This window comes from Enhydra lutris, unplaced genomic scaffold (assembly GCF_002288905.1).
Source record: "Enhydra lutris kenyoni isolate GAN:26980312 unplaced genomic scaffold, ASM228890v2 scaffoldscaffold33, whole genome shotgun sequence".
NCBI classification, from domain to species: domain Eukaryota; kingdom Metazoa; phylum Chordata; class Mammalia; order Carnivora; family Mustelidae; genus Enhydra; species Enhydra lutris.
In genome coordinates this window covers 9699189-9718974 of record NW_019154117.1, presented here as the reverse complement: position 1 = coordinate 9718974, position 19786 = coordinate 9699189, and the positions used below count along the sequence as shown (strand labels likewise).

The 19786-nt window shown below is 39.8% G+C and overlaps 1 protein-coding gene across 1 annotated transcript in view; it reads right to left on the bottom strand.

The window, feature by feature from the left end:
* The window catches only part of LOC111153612 (phosphoglucomutase 5), a 231052-nt gene that overhangs the window by 184565 nt on the left and 26701 nt on the right, over positions 1-19786 (bottom strand). Inside the window, exons 4-6 of the mRNA XM_022512745.1 lie at positions 19617-19742; positions 5009-5199; positions 4249-4403 (exon numbers count right to left, since the gene is read on the bottom strand). Of these exons, the coding sequence (XP_022368453.1) occupies positions 4249-4403; positions 5009-5199; positions 19617-19742 (472 nt within the window). The remainder of the gene's footprint in view (positions 1-4248; positions 4404-5008; positions 5200-19616; positions 19743-19786) is intronic.

The following is a 19786-nucleotide window of genomic DNA, read 5'->3' as shown; positions in this document are numbered from 1 at the left end:
ATGCAAATCTAAACCAAAAGGAAAGAAGATTTCAAAGCGCACAAGCCTCACTTAGCAGGAAACCTGCAGGATATAAAGGTGTACTGGGGACTTTGTTTTAAAAACTGCAGTATCTTTTTTTTATTTTTAAGATTTTATTTATTTATTTGACAGAGATTACAAGTAGGCAGAGAGAGAGGAGGAAGCAGGCACCCTGCTGAGGAGAAAACCCGATCCAGGACCTTGGGATCATGACCTGAGCCAAAGGCAGAGGCTTTAACCCACTGAGCCACTTAGGCGCCCCCACAGTATCTTTTTGAATGGAGCCTACCCAAAGGGCTTCTCCCCTCATCCTCATCCAAATGGAATCACAAACAGCCAGCCACTGCTAGGAATAGATACCAAAGACTCAAGGAGACTCAGAGTGAGGTTCAGGAGTTGCCTTTCCACCCCACCCCACTGGATCGTGCTTTTGGTTTCCTTCTTCTAAAAGATCTGCTGCTCAACAAGCTGCTGACACCCAGGGTCTTGACATACTGACAGCTCTCAGAGTCAAGGTATACAAGGATCCCCAGGATATAAGCATTGTTGGACTGGTTTCTCTGAGGGATACAGAACCACACAATGATTAGAGCATTTCCACATCATCCCTTTAACCCAGCAAGGGTCAACACCCAAATGCCACTCACACTGTAGGGAGAGTCAGATCAGCAAAAGGGGATGAAGGTCAAGTTGATAACAGGTGAATTTGAGTGTAAACATGCCAAAGGATGGGCTCTCCTTGTTAAAAAAAATGGTCAGAAGCTTGAAATGGAACTCCAGTTTCAGCCTTAGTCCCTGAGAATCTTCAGGAGAAAGACCAAGTTCCCATTTATTTTTTATGGTTATGATTTTTTAATCAAATTCTCAACTTTATTTTTCTTTATTATATTAGTCACCGAACACTACATCATTAGTTTTTGATGTAGAGTTCCATGATTCATTGTTTGCATGTAACACCCAGTGCTCCGTGGAATCCGTGCCCTCCTTAATACCCATCACTGGGTTAACCCATCCCCCCAACCCCTCCCCTCTGCAACCCTCAGTTTGTTTCCCAGAGTCCACAGTTTCTCATGGTTCGTCTCCCTCCCGAGACCCCCCCTTCACTTTTCTCTTCCTTCTCCTAATGTCCTCCATGCTATTCCTTATGTTCCACATATAAGTGAAACCATATGATAACTCCCATTTAAAAGAAAAAAATCTAGACCAATTAAATCTATGTGAGGTGGGAAGTGGAAACCACATGCCTAGAAGAGCAACACCCCGAGTTCCAAAAGCCAAGGGTTGGGGAGCAGGCCTGGGGAGCCCAGCAGTGCTAGTTAGGACTCCTCAGTTGTTGGCTGAGAGCAGAGGTTCTCGGGGGGCAACAGACAAAGGCACACCCTCTATTCTGGCTGCCTGGAGCATCTGCCCCATCTTCTCCGGTTCCTGCCTGGACAGCGTATTGCTTCTCATTTGTCTTCTCTCCTGAGGCCTGGAGCAGAATGGCTCTGGAGCCCACACCCGGCTCCACTGCTTGAAGAGCCTCATTTGTGCCCTGCCCCCAGAAGAAGGCCCGGCTGGTGGTCAGCCCACTATCTCACAGGCAGGGGAGAAGAGGGATGGATCCCTCATCCAGCCCTCCCATTCTTCCCGCTGAGGCTCCACTTCCTGGCGGGTGCGGGGTGAGTATACAGGGGGAGACTGTGCTGTGGGTCCCTCTCCTCATCTTCATGAGTCTAGCCTCATCTCCTCGCTTCTGAGGATGGGACCGAGGGCAACAGGAAGCCCAGGGGAGGACTTGAGGTTGGACGGCGTAACCAATGTAGGCTCATCTGGGGAGCTGTCGCCGGCAGGCCTGCATAGCCAAGGCTGTCACGTCAGACCCTGAAACTCAGAGTAAGCCCAGCAGCTTCCTCGGAGGCCCCTTGTCCCCTCTCTGGGTTCCTATGGATCTTACAGTCCCACCACCGTGCGATGTAATATTGCAGGGTCATTAAGACCATGCACTCTGGGGGTGTTTGGGTGGCATCTGACTCTTGATTTCAGCTCTCAGGTCATGATCTCAGGGTCTTGAGATCTGTGTTGGACTCAAGCCCTGTGTTGGACTCCACACTGACTGTGGAGCCTGTTTAAGATTCTCTCTCTCCTTCATCCTCTGCTCCTACCCTTGATCTCTCTCTCCTCGTCTCTCTAATGCACTGTGGAGCTGGACCATGCACTGTGGAGCTAGAATGGCGTAGTTAGAATCCCAGTTCCACCCTCATTAGGCCCTGATCTTGACCAAGTTATTGAACTTCCCTGTACCTCAGTTCCTTCATCAGTAAAATGGGCCACCTCACAGGGTAGTTATGATGACTACCGAGTTTATGGAATGGGCTTACAGCAGAGCCTGGCACAGAATTAGTAAATCAAAATCAATAAGTACAGGGTACTTGCACAAAAATAGACATATAGATCAACAGAATAGAATAATAAAGAGCTCAGAAATAAATCCATGCTCATATACTCAATCTATGAGAAAAAAGGCAAGAATATATAATGGAAAAAAGACAGTCTCTTCAATAAATGGTGTTGGAAAACTGGACAATTCCATGAAAAGAATTGAATCGGACCAGTTTCTTACACCATGCACAAAAATAAGCTCAAAGTGAATTAAAAATCTAAATGTGAGACCTGAAACCATAAAAATCCTGGAAGAAAACATAGGCAATAATTTCTTGGATGTCAGCCACAGAAACATTTTCCTAGATATGTCTCCTCAGGAGGGAGAAATAACAGAAAAAAAAAAAAAAAAGCTCTTACAGAGTGAAGGAAACCACTGACAAAACAAAAAGACAACCTACTGAATGGGAGCAGATATTTACAAATTATATATTCAATGAGGGATTAATATTTAAAATATATAAAATACTTATTCAACTCACAAATTATCTAATTAAAAGTGGGCAGAGGATCTGAATAGACATTTTTCCAAAGAAGACACCCAGATGGCAACACACACATAAAAAGATGCTCAACTTCACTCATTATCAGGGAAACGCAAATCAAAACCACGTGAGATACCACCTCATCCCTCTCAGAATGGCTGGAATAAAAAAGACGAGAAATAACAAGTGTTGGTAAGGATGTGGAGAAAAATGAACCCTCGTGGGGCACCTGGGTGGCTCAGTGGGTTAAAGCCTTTGCCTTCGGCTCCGGGCATGATCCCAGGGTTCTGGGATCGAGCCCCACATCAGGCTCTCTGCTCAGCGGGGAGCCTGCTTCCTCCTCTCTCTCTGCCTGCCTCGCTGCCTACTTGCGATCTCTATCTGTCAAATAAATAAATAAAATCTTAAAAAAAAAAAATGAACCCTCATGCGCTGTTGGTGGGAATGGAAATTGATACAGCCACTGTGGAAAAAGTATGAAAGGCCCTCAAAATATTAAAAATACAATTAATACATGATCCAGTAATTCTACTACTGTGTGTTTATTCAAAGGAAATGAAAATACTAATTTGAAAAGATATATACACCTCGATGTTTACTACAGTTTATTTACAAGAGCAAAGATATGGAAGCAAGCCAAGTATCCATCCATACATGAATGGATAAAGAAGAAATGGTATACATATAAAATGGAATATTACTCAGCTATTAAATATAATGTTAAGTGAAATAAGTAAATCAAAGAAAAACAAATACCATATGATTTCACTCGAATGTGGAATTTAAGAAACAACACCAAAAAAAGAACAAACAAAAAAACCATACTCTTAAGAACAGAGAACAGACTGACAGATACCAAAGGGGAAGTAGCGGGGGGGAAGGGTGAAAGAGGTGAAGGGGACCAAGAGGCCATTCATCATGACGGGCACTGAGTAATGTATAGAATTGTTGAATCATATTATACACCCGAAAGTAATATAACACTGATATTTCAATTTTATACTTCAATTTTAAAAAAAGGAAATAATATTTTGCACTCACTAGAATTGCTAAAATAAAAAAGACTGGCAAGAAAAAAAAAAAAAAGGCACAGCAATCACATGTCCCTGAAGTTCTCACAGCTAAGAAGTGGTAGAACCAAGAATCGAGTTCAGGTCACCTGATTCTTCATGCCCCTCCCCGGCACTATACATGTTTCTAAGTTCCCATACTTCCCACAGTTGCCACCAGAGCAGGAGAGAATGAGTGACAGCTAACAACAAAGGTGACACTGACATCAGAAGCCTACCATGAAGTTCTCCAAGGTGACATCCTTGCTTACCTGTCCAGGGCCATGCTGGTGGGCATACTCCTTCCAAACCCTCGAACCCCCATCTGACGGAAATACGGAATGCAAGAGAGGTTGGCAGCAATGATGGCCAGTGAGTCAGAAGGGCTCACGAAGAAGCCATTTCGGCCCAGGATCATATAACGGTCCTGCCAGAAGGAACGGGTGACAAAGATCAGAGAGAGGCATCTGCTGCTAGCTCCCCATTCCCATAATCATCACAAGCTACTCTACCACCATCCTATATTTAAACAACCTAAAACAACTTGAATGAAGCCAAGGAGAGCATGAGAAACCTTCTTGTAAATTCCTGAATATTGTAGGGCCCAGGACCATGACACAGTTTGGAATGTGTCCCACCTGTTGGAATGCAGATGACTACCTCAAGCGTCAGTAGCCTTCATATACTCATCCCATACTCTCCCCCAGATATAACGGAGAACAAGAATTATTGCTGAAATACCTAGTTTCTTAATGTGGTGGTTTTAACTAAACCAACCATAAATAAAGATTTATTGCATGAATATTTTTAAAAGTAGTAACTTTTTTATAACATAATGCTACCCTGGAACTACGAAAAGTAAAAGCTGTTTAACTGCAGTACGGAAGAGCCATTAAAAAGAAGAGCAGATGCAGAGCCAGGTAGGGTTCGAATGCCCCATATATATCAGCCAGCCCCATGAATTCTCTGGCTTCCAATGCCTGGCTTATTATCTCGTGAAAGGGTCAGCAGGCAGAAAAGTTTCTTACTTACCCCATCAGCATCAAATGCAGCTCCAAATCCATATTCTCCTCCTTTCATAGCTTCCAGAAGCGTTGTTGCATACGTCAAGTTTGGGTCAGGAGGCTGACCTCCAAAATCTTCCAAGGGGACACAGTTTATTGCGGAATTGGCTGGAGCTCCCAGCTCATCACACAGGACTTTTCTCACATAGGGTCCCATGACTAAAAAGAGATATGCGGCAACATGAGATCTTGGCAGAAACCTCCAAAAATGTTCGGTTCTGTTTAGAACAAGAAAGGCCACTTAACAGCACAGGAAACAAGTTCTACAGGCTTTGTCAAGACACAACACAGAGTGATACCTACTTCAACTACTACTAACTGAGTACTCACCATGTTCCAGTTGCTGTGTTGGGCATATAGATGTATTCAATAGTCAGTTATATAAAATTTTTCTCCAAAACTTTTCTAATATGTTGCCAGAAAGAAACCAACTACTTAATAATGATCCAATGTGTGTTGCTTTTTATGTATTAAAAAATTTGGCTAAATATATGCAAAAGCACTAAAGGCTCTAGCAATGTTCCCTAAGTCTACAATCATTTTAACTCTGCCAAGAATATAATTAGACAATGTAAACAATGGAAGCATGTAAAACTAAGCATATTTTACACAATAAATGCTAAGGAATGGTATTTTCCAGTTGAACATATATTTATGGAGCACCTAACATGGAATTCCTATCTTAAGAATAGAAACATCATATTCAAGCGATGCAAATCACACAGTTTCTAAATTACTGGGCTCCAAATCCAGTAGAGGGATGAGTTAAATCTACAGGTGAGTGATTACAGAAATAAGACTGGTGCTATGCAATGGATATTTATGAAATAATTAGATCTGATGGCTTTCAAGAAGAAACAACCACAGGTAAAAGTTTCAAGAAGGAGGTAGAATTTCTGGAGAGACTTGAAGAAAGAATATAAAATTGATAGGGCGCCTGGGTGTCTCAGTGGGTTAACCCTCTTCCTTCGACTCAGGTCATGATCCCAGGGTCCTGGGATCAAGTCCCCACATCAGGCTCTCTGCTCAGCGGGGAGGCCTGCTTCCCCACCACCCCCCTGCCTGCTTCTCTGCCTACTTGCGATCTCTCTCTCTCTCTCTCTCTCTCTGTCAAATAAATAAATAAATAAAATCTTTTTAAAAAAATAATATAAAATTGATAGAGATGGGGGATAGGAATGCCATCCAAATGGAAAGGACATTATGAACAAGGGAATGGAGCCTGAGGTAGAATATATAGAGCACATTTGGGGAATGCATGTAATCCTTTTAGCTGAAATATATATAAAACATTTTTTTCTAATTAATTTCCACTAACCCAACCCTCAAATTGTGAACATCTTTTGACTTTGCGTGTCCAGCATTTATTTCCCCTTTCTCTAGTTACAATATTTGGGGTTTCCTATGGAGAATAAATCCTTTCCCCATCTTAGTTCTTATAAGTTAAGGTCTGCCCAGTCAATGTCCTCTATCGCTCAGCCAGATAAGTGATTCAGAGGTGGACATATAGAACAAGCTAGGCAATGAGGCTCAAAACCAGATATACTGCTCAAAACATTTAGAAAGAGAAACTGTCTTCCCTCAAGGCCAGTTAATGCTAGGGGAAGAACCTAAAAATCCCTTTCTGGGGAATATGATCAGCCCAATAAGAAAGAACAAAACAAGCCAACAGATGACGTCAAAATAAAGCCCATGGAGGATGAGCTCCACACATGGGTTCAGATCTCCCAACAAAATTTTGGTGCCTCATTCTTAAATGTGCCAGGCAGCCAAGGATCACTAAACTTTTGAAAAGGGCAATTAACATGAGATCAAAACAAAAAGAGTAAAGAGCAACTTAGAAGAAACAGAAACTATACAGGGAGAAGAAAACTCTTAAATATACATCAGTAACATTTTTTAAGTCAACTTTTTAATTATATAATACAATTATCATAATTATAGGATATTAAATATTTATAAATATTTATATTCATAAATATTTATAAATATAAATGTCTATTAAAAAAATCTTTCTTTTTAAAGATTTTATGTATTTATTTGAGAGTAGGTGAGAGAGAGGGAGAGAAAGCCAGGGAAAGGGCAGAAGGAGAAGCAATTTCCCTGATGAACCCTGGGACTATGACCTGAGCCCAAGTCAAATGCTTAACCAATTGAGACACCCATAATAAACAATCTTACAATTAATTATATCCTTGAAATAAAATACAAATGATAGGAGAGAGGTAAGATGGCAGAGTAGTAGCAGACTGAAATGACATCAGATCCCAGGAGTTCAGCTAGATAGGAATCAAACCATTCCAAACACCTACAAACTCAATAGGAGCTCAAAGAGAAGAAGAGCAGCAATTCTAAGAACAGAAAATCAACCACTTTCTGAAAGGTAGGACATGCGGAGAGGTAAATCAGAAGCAACGGGAAGAGACCGCAGGGGAAAGGACCAGCTTCCGGCAAGTGATAGAGCAGCAGAGCATAAAATCAGAACAATTAGAAGTCTGCTACACTGAGGGACATCGCTCCAGAGGCTAAGCGGGGGTGGAGTCCTCAAGGGGACAGTGTGGTCTCAGGTCCAGTGGGGTCACAGAAAGATTGGGGGTGTCTGAGTGTGGCAGAGCTCCCAGGTATCAAGCAGGGAAGCTGACTGCACAGACGGAGTTGAGGAGAGGGCTTTCAGCTTGGAGTTACCTTAAACCATGATCCAAGGCACAGTTGGGCAATTGTTCTTCAAGCAGGGACCCCACAAGTGGCATATCCAGGGAGACTCACCTTTCTGCTCCGGGAGGAGCAGTACAAGAGGAATCTGGTGGGTTTGAAGACTCCAAATCGGGCCAAGCGCAAGAGAGAAACACTCAGTCACAGGCCGGGTCAGCTTAGAGTGCAGCCTGAGACCAGGGAGATGGGAGGGCCTGACTGCTTTTCTCCAAGGGTGCACTGAGGAGTGCAGTCCCGAGCTCTTGGCTCCTCTGAGCTGGAGATTGGGAGTGCGCCATTTTCATTCCTGTCCTCCAAAGCTCTACAGAAAGCGTTCAAGGAACAAAAGCTCCCGAGCATGAACCTGAGCAGATTACTTAGCCCAGCCCCTGGCAAGGGCAGTGCAATTCCACTTCAGACAAAGACATTTGAGAATCACTGCAACAGGCCCCTCCCCCAGAAGATCAACAAGAACATCCTGCGAAGACCAAGTTTACTGATCAATGAGAAGTGCGGAACTCCAGAGCTAGGGGAAAGTGACACATAGAATTCGTGACTTTTTACCCATGATCCTTTACTCTTGCAAAGTTAAATTTAATTTTATTTTTTTCTTATTCTATTTTCTTAACGTTTCCTCGTTCCTCTTTTAACATTTTTAACTAGTTTATCTTAACAATACCTTTCCTTAAAAAAGTTTTTTTAAAACTTCATTGTTATAGTCATATTTTATCACTTCATTGTATTTAACCTTATTTTTTGTGTATGTATATATATATATGTGTGTGTGTGTGTGTGTGTGTGTGTGTGTGTGTGTGTGTTTCTAAAAAATTGTGGGATACAATTTCTTCTAATAGATCAAAATATACTCTAGTCTAGCACATGGCTTTGTTCTAGTCTCCAGCCTGAGCACATTCCCTCCTCTTTTTTTTTTTCTTTTTCCAACCAACTTAACAATTCCTATTTTAATTTTTTTTTAAATTTTCATCTTTACAATCATCATGTTTACCCTTCTTTTTCTATATATACAAGTTTTTCTTTCATTAAAATTTTGGGAGATAGAGTCTTCTAAGACCAAAATACACCCAAAATCAAGTGAATGGCTCTGTTCTATTCACCAATCTAATATATATGTATAATTTTTATTTTTTTTCTTTCTTTTTTCCCCCTTTCTTCTCCCCCCGGTTTTGGATCTCTTCTGATTTGGTTAGCATATATGTTTCTGGGGTCCTTGCCACAATTTTAGTATTTTCTCTCATTCATATATTCTTATCTGGATAAAATGACAAGGTGGAAAAACTCACCACAAAAAAAAGAACAAGAGGCAGTACCGAAGGCTAGAGACCTAATCAACACAGACATTGGTAATATGTCAGAACTAGAGTTCAGAATGACAATTCTCAAGGTGCTAGCTGTGCTCGAAAAAGGCATGGAAGATATTAGAGAAACCTTTTCTGGAGAAATAAAATCCCTTTCTGGAGAAATAAAATCCCTTTCTGGAGAAATAAAAGAACTAAAATCTAACCTAGTTGAAATAAAAAAGTTATTAAAGAGGTGCAATCAAAACTGGAGGCTCTTACTGCTAGGATAAATGAGGCAGAAGAGAGAAATAGTGATATAGAAGACCAAATGATGGAGAATACAGAAGCTGAGCAAAAGAAAGACACACTACTGCTGGACCACAAGGGAAGAATTTGAGAGATAAATGATAGCATAAGATGAAACACTATTAGAATAGTTGGGATTCCAGAAGAAGAAGAAAGAGACAGAGGGACAGTAGGTATATTAGAGTTAATTATAGTAGAGAATTTCCCTAATATGGCAAAGGAAACAAGCATTAAACTCCAGGAGGCACAGAGAACCTCCCTCAAAATCAATAAGAATAGGTCCATACCCTGTCATCTAATAGTAAAATTTACAAGTTTTAGTGACAAAGACAAAATCCTGAAAGCAGCTCAGGACAAGAAATCTGTAACATACAGTGGTAGAAATATTAGATTGGCAGCAGACTTATCCACAGAGACCTGGCAGGCCAGAAAGAACTGGCATGGTATATTCAAAGCACTAAACTAGAAAAATATACAGCCAAGAATACTATATCCAGCTAGGCTATCATTGAAAATAAGAGGAGAGATAAAAATCATCCAGGACAGGGGTGCCTGGGTGGCTCAGTGGGTTAAGTCCTCTGCCTTCGGCTCAAGTCATGATCAAGGTCTTGGGATCAAGACCCACATCGGGCTCTCTGCTCAGCAGGGAGCCTTCTTCCCCCTCTCTCTCTGCCTGCCTCTCTGCCCGCTTACAATCTCTCTCACTCTGTGTCAAATAAATAAATTAAAAAAAAAAAAAAAGCTTCCAGGACAAACAAAAATTAAAAGAATTTGCAAACACCAAATCAGCCCTACAGGAAATATTGAAAGGGGTCCTCTAAGCAAAGAGAGAGCCTAAAAGTAGTAGACTGGAAAGGAACAGAAACAATATAGAGTAACAGTCGCTTTACAAGCAATACAATGGCACTAAATTCATATCTTTTAATAGTTACCCTAAATGTAAATGGGCTAAATGACCCCGATCAAAATACACACAATATCAGAATGGATAAAAAACCAAAACCCGTCAACATGCTGTCTACAAGAAACTCATTTTAGACCCAAAGACACCTCCAGATTTAAAGTGAGGGGGTGGAAAACAATTTGCCATGCTAATGGACATCAAAAGAAAGGTGGGGTGGCAATCCTTAAATCAGATCAATTAGATTTTAAGCCAAAGACTATAATAAGAGATGAGGAAGGACACTATATCATACTTAAAGGGCTATCCAAAAAGAAGATCTAACAATTTTAAATATCTATGCCCCTAACATGGGAGCAGCCAACTATATAAACCAATAAATAACAAAATCTAAGAAACACATCAACAATAATACAATAATAGTAGGGGTCTTTAACAACCCCCTCACTGAAATGGACAGATCATCCAAGCAAAAGATCAACAAGGAAATAAAGGCCTTAAATGACACACTGGACCAGATGGACATCACAGATATATTCAGAACAATTCATCCCAAAGCAACAGAATACACATTCTTCTCTGGAGCACATGGAACATTCTCCAGAATAGATAACATCCTGTAGGGGTCACAAATCAGTTCTCAACCGGTACCAAAAGATTGGGATCATTCCCTGCATATTTTCAGACCACAGTGCTCTGAAGCTAGAACTCAATCACAAGAGGAAATTTGGAAAGAACCCAAATACATGGAGACTAAAGAGCATCATTCTAAAGAATGAAAGGGTCAACCAGGAAATTAAAGAAGAATTGAAAAAATTCATGGAAACAAATGATAATGAAAACACAATGGTTGAAAATCTGTGGGACACAGCAAAGGCAGTCCTGAGAGGAAAATACATAGCGATACAAGCCTTTCTCAAGAAACAAGAAAGGTCTCAAATACACAACCTAACCCTACACCTAAAGGAGCTGGAGAAAGAACAACAAAGAAAGCCTAAACCCAGAAACAGAAGAGAAATAATAAAGATCAGAGCAGAAATCAATGAAATAGAAGCCAAAAAAACAATAGAACAAATCAACGCAACTAGGAGCTGGTTCTTTGAAAGAATTAATAAGATTGATAAACCCCTGGCCAGACTTATCAAAAATAAAAGAGAAAGGACCCAAATAAATAAAATCATGAATGAAAGAGGAGAGATCACAACAAACACCAAAGAAATACAAACAATTATAAGAACATATTACGAGCAACAATACGCCAGCAAATTTGACAATCTGGAAGAAATGGATGCATTCCTAGAGACATATAAACTATCAAAACTGAAAGACATAGAAAACCTGAACAGACCAATAACCAGTAAGAACATTGAAGCAGTCATCAAAAATCTCCCAACAAATGAGAGCCCAGAGCCAGACAGCTTCCCAGGGGAATTCTACCAAACATTTAAAAAAGAATTAATACCTATTCTCCTGAAACTGTTCCAAAAAATAGAAATGGAAGGCAAACTTCCAAACTCATTTTATGAGTTTGATCCCAAAACCAGACAAAGACCTCACCAAAAAGGAGAATTACAGGCCAGTATCCTTGATGAAAACAGATGCAAAAATTCTCACCAAAATACTACCCAATAGGATTCAACAGTACATTAGAAGGATTATTCACCACGAATAAGTGGGATTTATTCCTGGGCTGCAAGGTTGGTTCAACATCCACAAAGCAATCAATGTGATACAATACATTAATAAAAGAAAGAACAAGAACCATACGATACTCTCAATAGATGCTAAAAAAAGCATTTGACAATGTACAGCATCCTTTCTTCATCAAAACTCTTCAAAGTGTAGGGATAGAGGGTACCTAACTTAATATCATCAAAACCATCTATGAAAAATGCAGAGCAAATATCATTCTCAATGGGGAAAAAACTTTTCCCCTAAGCTCAGGAACACAGCAGGGATGTCCACTGTCACCACTGCTATTCAACATAATAGTAGTAGTAGTAGAAGTCCTAGCCTCAGCAATCAGACAACAAAAAGAAATAAAAGGCCTCCAAATCAGCAAAGAAGAAGTCAAACTCTCACTCTTTGCAGATGATATGATACTTTATATGGAAAACCCAAAAGAATCCACTCCAAAACTTCTAGAACTCATACAGGAATTCAGTAAAGTGTCAGGATATAAAATCAATGCACAGAAATCAGTTGTATTTCTATACACCAACAGAAAAGCAAAAGAAGGAGAAATTAAGGAGTCGATGCCATTGACAAATGCACCCAAAACCATAAGATACCTAGGAATAAACCTAACCAAAGAGGCAAAGAATCTGTACTCAGAAAACTATAAAGTACTCTTGAAGGAAATTGAGGAAGACACAATGAAATGGAAAAGCGTTCCATGCTCATGGATTAGAAGGACAAATATTGTGAAAATGTCTATGCTACCTAAAGCAATCTATATGTTTAATGCAATCCCTATTAAAATACCATCCATTTTTTTTCAAAGAAATGGAACAAAGAATCCTAAAATTTATATGGAACCAAAAAAGACCCCAAATAGCCAGAAGAATGTTGAAAAAGAAAGCCAAAGTTGGTGGCATCATAATTCTAGACTTCAAGCTCTATTACTGTCATCATCAAGACAGTATGGTACTGGCACAAAAACAAACACATAGAGCAGTGGAACAGAATAGAGAGCCCAGAAATAGACCCTCAACTCTATGGTTAATTAATTTTCAACAAAGCAGGAAAGAATGTCCAATGGAAAAAAGACAGTCTCTTCAACAAATGGTGTTGGGAAAACTGGACAGCCACATGCAGAAGAATGAAACTGGACCATTTCCTTATACCACACACAAAAATAGACTCCATATGGATGAACGACCTCAATGTGAGACAGGAATCCATCAAAATCCTTGAGGAGAACACAGGCAGCAACCTCTTCAACCTCAGCCACAGCAACTTCTTCCTAGAAGCATCGCCAAAGGTAAGGGAAGCAAGGACAAAAATGAACTATTGGGACTTCATCAAGATCAAAACCTTTTGCACAGCAAAGAAAACAGTCAAAAAAAACAAAAGACAATGAACAGTAGAATGGGAGAAGATATTTGCAAATGACATATCAGATAAAGGGCTAGTATCCAAAATCTAGAAAGAACTTAACAAACTCAACACCCAAAGAACAAATAATGTAATCAAGAAATGGGCAAAGGACATGAACAGACATTTCTGCAAAGAAGACATACAAATGGCCAACAGACATGTGAAAAAGTGCTCAAGATCACTTGGCATCAGGGAAATACAAATCGAAACCACAATAAGATACTACCTCACATCACTCAGAATGGCTAAAATTAACAAGTCAGGAAATGACAGATGTTGGAGAGGATATGGAGAAGGGGGAACCCTCCTACACTGCTGGTTGGAATGCAAGCTGGTGCAGTCACGCTGGAAAACACCATGGAGGTTCCTCAGAAAGCTGAAAATAGAGCTACCCTATGACCCAGCAATCGTACTAATGGGTATTTACCCCAAACATACAAATGTAGTGATCCAAAGGGGCACGTGCACCCAAATGTTTATAGCAGCAGTGTCCACAATAGCCAAACTATGGAAAGAACCTAGATGTCCATCAACAGATGAATGGATAAAGATGTGGTGTGTGTGTGTGTGTGTGTGTGTGTGTGTGTGTGTGTATAGTGGAATACTATGGAGCCATCAAAAGAAATCAGATCTTGCCATTTGCAATGATGTGGATGGAACTAAAGGGTATTATGCTGAGCAAAGTAAGTCAATCAGAGAAAAGCAATTGGAGAGGCAGAGTGGGGGGGTTGTGGGGTAGGGAAGGAAAAAATGAAACAAGATGGGACCTGGAGGGAGACAAACCATAAGAGACTCTTAACTTATAAAACAGAGGGTTGGTGGGGGTGGGGGTGGAGAGGGTGGCTGGGTTATTGACATTGGGGAGGGTATGTGCTATGGTGAGTGCTGTGAAGTGTGTAAGCCTGATGATTCACAAACCTGTACCCTCTGCGGCAAAAAATACATTACATGTTAATAAAAATAATTAATTTTAAAAATCAGAAAAAATACAAATGATAAAGCAAATAGCAAGTAGAAAATTCTGATAGGTTCTGTATTTGATGGTAATTGCTTAAGTATTTATCTGGACACCAAAGGCCATATATTGCATATAATTTATAAGATTTAATGTTGTTTTTGAAAAACTGGTGGCCAAATACAATTTGTATTTACAAACACAAATTTATTTGGATTTATATTACAAATGTATTATAGCACTTAATCTTTTTTTATTACTTTGTTTGAATTTAAATTCAATTAATTAACATACAGTGTATATTATTAGTTTCAGAGGTAGAGTTCAGTGATTCATCAGTCTTATATAACACCCAGTGCTCATTACATCCTCTGCTCTCTTAATGTCCATCACCCAGTTACTCTATCCCACCACCCACTGTCCCCTCAGCAGCCCTCAGTTTGTTTCTTTTTTTTTTCCTCAGTTTGTTTCTTATGATTAACAGTTTCTTATGGTTTTCCTCCCTCTCTGTTTTTATCTTGCTTTATTTTTCTTTCCCTTCTGCTATGCTCCTGTTTTCTTTCTTAAATTCCACATATGAATGAAGTCACATAATTGTCTTTCTCTGAGTAACTTATTTCACTTAGCATAAACCCTCTAGTTCCAACCACATTATTGCAAATGGCAAGATTTCTTTTTTGATGGCTGAGTAATATTCCATTGTGTATATATACCACATCTCTTTTACTTACTCATCTGTTGATGGACATAAGAGCTTTTCCCACAATTTGGCTACTGTAGACATTGCTGCTATAAACTTTGGGGTGCAAGTGTCCCTCTGAATCACTACATTTGTATCATTGGGGTAAACACCCAGTAGTGTGATTGCTGGGTCATAGGATAGCTCTATTTTCAATTTTTTGAGGAACCTCCATGATGTTTTCCAGAGTGGCTGCATCAGCTAACATTTCCACCAACAGTGTGAGAAGGTTCCCTCTTCTCTGCATCCTTGTCAACATCTGTCATTTCCTGGCTTATTAATTTTAGCCATTCTGACCAGTTTGAGATATTGTCTCATTGTGGTTCTGATTTGTAGTTCCCTGATACCAAGTGATATGGCGCATTTTTTTCATGTGTCTGTTGGCCATTTGTATATCTTCTTTGGAGAAATGTCTGTTTGTGTCTTCTGCCCATTTCTTGATTGGATTTATTTGTACTCTGCCTGTTAAGTTTGTTAAGTTCTTTCTAGATTTTGGATACTAGCCCTTTATCTGGTTAGACATTACAAGTGTCTTCTCCCATTCTGTAAGTTGTCTCTTGGTTTTGTTGACTGTTTTCTTCGCTGGGCAAAAGCTTTTTATCTTAATGAAGTCCAATAGTTCATTTTTGCCTTTGTTTCCCTTGTCTTTAGAGACATGTTTAGCAGGTCAGAGAGACTGCTGCCTTTGCTCTTCTCTAGGATTTTGACAAATTCCTGTCTCCCATTGAGGTCTTTCATTCATTTTGAGTCTATTTTTGTGTAGGGTGTAAGAAAATGGTCCAGAGTCATTCTTCATGTGGCTGTCTGATTTTCCCAACACCATTTGTGGAAGAGACAAATTTCCATTTGACATTCTTTCCTGTTTTGTCGAAGACTAGATGACCACAGCGTTGAGGGTCTGCTTCTGGGTTCTCTATTCTGTTGCATTGGTCTGTCTGTTTTTGTGCCAGTACCATACTATCTCAATGATTACAGCTTTGTAATAGAGCTTTAAGTCTTTCATTGTTATGCCACTAGCTTTGGTTTTCTTCTCTTTCTTTTTTTTAAAAGATTTTATTTATTTATTTGACAGAGATCACAAGCAGGCAGAGAAGCAAGTGAGGGGTGGGGGGAAACAGGCTCCCCACTGAACAGAGAGCCCAATGTGGGGTTTGATCTCAGGATCCTGAGATCATGACCTGAGCTGAAGGCAGAGGCTTAACCCACTGAGCCACCCAGGTGCCCCTAGCTTTGGTTTTCTTTTTCAACATTCCTTTGGCTATTCAGGATCTTTTCTGGTTCCATACAAATTTTAGGATTATTTGTTCCAGCTTTGTGAAAAATGTTGATGGTATTTTGATAGGGATTACACTGAATATATAAATTGCTGTAGGTAGCATAGACATTTTTTTAAAAGATTTTATTTATCTAGGCAGAGAGGGGGAAGCAGGCTACCCACTGAGCAGAGAGCCTGATGCAGGGCTTGATCCCAGGACCCTGAGATCATGACCAGAGCCAAAGGCAGAGGCTTAACCCACTGAGCCACCCAGGTTCCCCATAGGCATTTAAACAATATTTGTTCTTCCAATCCATGAGCATGAAACATTTTTTCATTTTTGTCTTCCTCAACTTCTTTCATGAGTGTTCTCTAGTTTTCAGAGTATAGATCCTTTGCCTTCTTGGTTAGGTTCATTCCTAGATATCCTATGGTTTTTGGTGCAATTGTAAATGGGATTGATTCCTTCATTTCTCTTTCTTCTGTCTCATTGTTAGTGTATAGAAATGCTACTTATTTCTGTGCATTGATTTTATATCCTGTCACATTGCTGACTTCCTTTATGAGTTCTAGCAATTTGGGGTGCAGTCTTTCGTATTTTCCACGTAGACTATCATATCATCTGTAAAGAGTGAGAGCTTACTTCTTTGTTGATTCAGATGTCTTTTATTTCTTTCCGTTGTCTGATTGTTAAGGCTAGGACTTATAATACTATGTTGAACAACAGTGGTGAGAGTGGACATCCCTGCCATATTCCTGACCTTAGGGGAAAAGCTCTCAGTTTTTCCCCATTGAGAACGATATTTGCTGTGGGGTTTTCACATATGGCTTTTATGATGTTGAGATATGTTCCTTCTATCCCTACACAGTGAAGAGTTTTAATTAAGAAAAGATGATGTACTTTGTCGAATGTTTTTTCTGCATCAATAGAGAAGATCATATGGTTCTGGATCTTTCTTTAATTAACGTAGTGTAACACATTGATTGATTTGCAGATACTGAACCACCCTTGCAACCAAGGAATAAATCCTACTTGGTCGTGGTGAATAATTCTTTTAATGTACTGTTGGATCCTACTGGTAGTATCTTGGTGAGAAATTGACATCCATGTTCATCAGAGACACTGATCTTTAATTCTTTTTGGCAAGGTCTTGGTCTGGTTTGGGGATCAAGGTAATACTGGCCTCATAGGATGACTTTGGCAGTTTTCTTTCCATTTCTATTTTTTGAAACAGCTTCAGAAGTATAGGTATTAATTCTTCTTTAAATGTTTGGTAGAATACCTCTGGGACACGGTCCAGCCCCAGACTCTTGTTTTTTGGGGAGATTTTTGATTACTGCTACAGTTTCCTTGCTGGTTATGGGTCTGTTCATGTTTTCTATTTCTTCCTGGTTCAGTTTAGAAATACAATATGGAACTGAAAAACATAATGGAAGGACTTGGAGATAAAGTTGAGGAAACCTCCCAGAACAGAGCACAAAACAAAGAAAAAGAACATCAGTGGTAGGGGCAGAAGGGAGAATCAGATAACTAAAGAATTAGTCCAGTAGGTTCAATACTTAAAAATAACCATTCTGGAAAGAAAGAAAGAAAGAAAGAAAGGAAAGAAATAATAGAGGAAATCACTCAAGAAGTTATTTCCCAGAATTAAAGGACTCAAGTTTCCAGATTAAGAGGATCCGCCAGGAACCCAGCACAATAGAGGAAAATAGTCCCACATCAAGACTCAACATCGCAAAACGTAGGAACACTGATGATAAGCCAAAGGCCTGAAAAGCCTCCTGAAAAGAAAAAGGAAAGATTTCATATCATCAATTAAAAATCACAATAGCATCAGATTTCCCAAGTTCAATGTGATGGCTATAAGGCAATGCAGCAATGCCCTGAAACTTCTGAAAGGAAATAGTATCCATTGTAGAGTCCTATATCCAGGCAATATCAATTAAGAGAAGGAAATAAGAAAGGCATTTCCAGGTATGCAATGCCTCAACACATTTACTTCCCATCACTTTTCTTTCAGAGCTTCTGGAGAATGGGTTCCTCCAAGAGGCAGGAGTAAATCACAAAAATGCAAGACAAAGGATCCAGATATAAGGAGAGCCAACACAAGGGAAGGATAAAGAGAATAACTAGAATGATGATAAGGATAAGAGCAACTCAGAAAGGAATCCGTGCAGAGCAGAGCAAATCAGGAGCATGAGATGAGAAGATTTAGACTCTGGGAGAGGATGGGGGTTAGTAGTGGTAAATACATCTAACAAAAACTATGCAATGAGAAAACAAGACAAAGGAAATAAAAGAGTTGTGCTGTGAGAAAATATTACTACAGTATTTTACATGGCTCAGCAGTGTTCTAATAATGGAGACACTGGATACTGATCTCACCAAAATGATGATATAATTAGTTGAGGGAAGTGTGCTTGGATTTAGTGAATGGAGAGGGTGAAAGAGAGTTGGTGGGAAGGTGGGCTTAGATTTTTTTCAAATAAACTTTGAACTACTTGACTGCTTAAACTATATGTGTGTACAGTGATCAAAATAGATTTTGCGGGGGCACCTGGGTGGCTCAGTCGGTTAAGCATCTGCCTTTGGCTCAGGTCATTATCTCAGGGTCCTAGGATCAAGCCCCATGTCAGGTTCCCTGCTCAGTGGGAAGTCTGTTTTTCCCTCTCCCTCTCCCTCTGTTTCTCCCCTCCACCTATGCTCTCTCTTTCTCTCTCAAATAAATATTTTTTAATCATATTCTATCATTTTTTTTAAATGACTACAATTAACTATCCATTCCACACGTGAATAGACATAGTCTCTGACTCATTTTTTCACCACTATCTTCATTTGCTTCGAAAGAGAGAAGTTACCAGGACAGGGAACTGGGGAAAGGATGCACAAAATGCAAGAAGAGGAGTGTGATATCCAGACTTCCAGTTATGGAATGAATAAATCATGCAGATGAAAGGTGCAGCATAAGGAATATAGTCTATTGTATTGTAATAGCATTGCATGGTGACAGATGGTAGCTACATGTGTGGTGAGCAGAGCATAACATATAGAACTGTCAAATCACTATGTCATTCACCTGAAACTATTCTAACAATATGTGTCAACTACACTTCAATTAAAAATGATATTTTTTTTTTAAAAACTAAGTAAGAAAAAAGAGAGAGAGAAGTTAAAACTGTGAGGTTTTCCAGAACATTCCAAATATCTGAACATACACATGTTGTGTGAATATCTATGAATCCAATCTTCCTCATAATCTCAGAAACCCAGCACGGGTAGAGGTCTCCTTAATATTTCTCATTCACCAAATGGGAGAAGACCAGGAATTTACCTCCGTGCATCGCGTCAACTCGGATCTTCAGTTGGCCGGGCCCTGTCAGCAAACTCTTGATGGCATTAAAGTCAAAGATGGTCCGAAGGAGGTTGAGATAGATATCTACTGGGTCCACTATCTCCACTAAGGATAGAAGAATAAATGGAAATATCATTGACCATACCCAT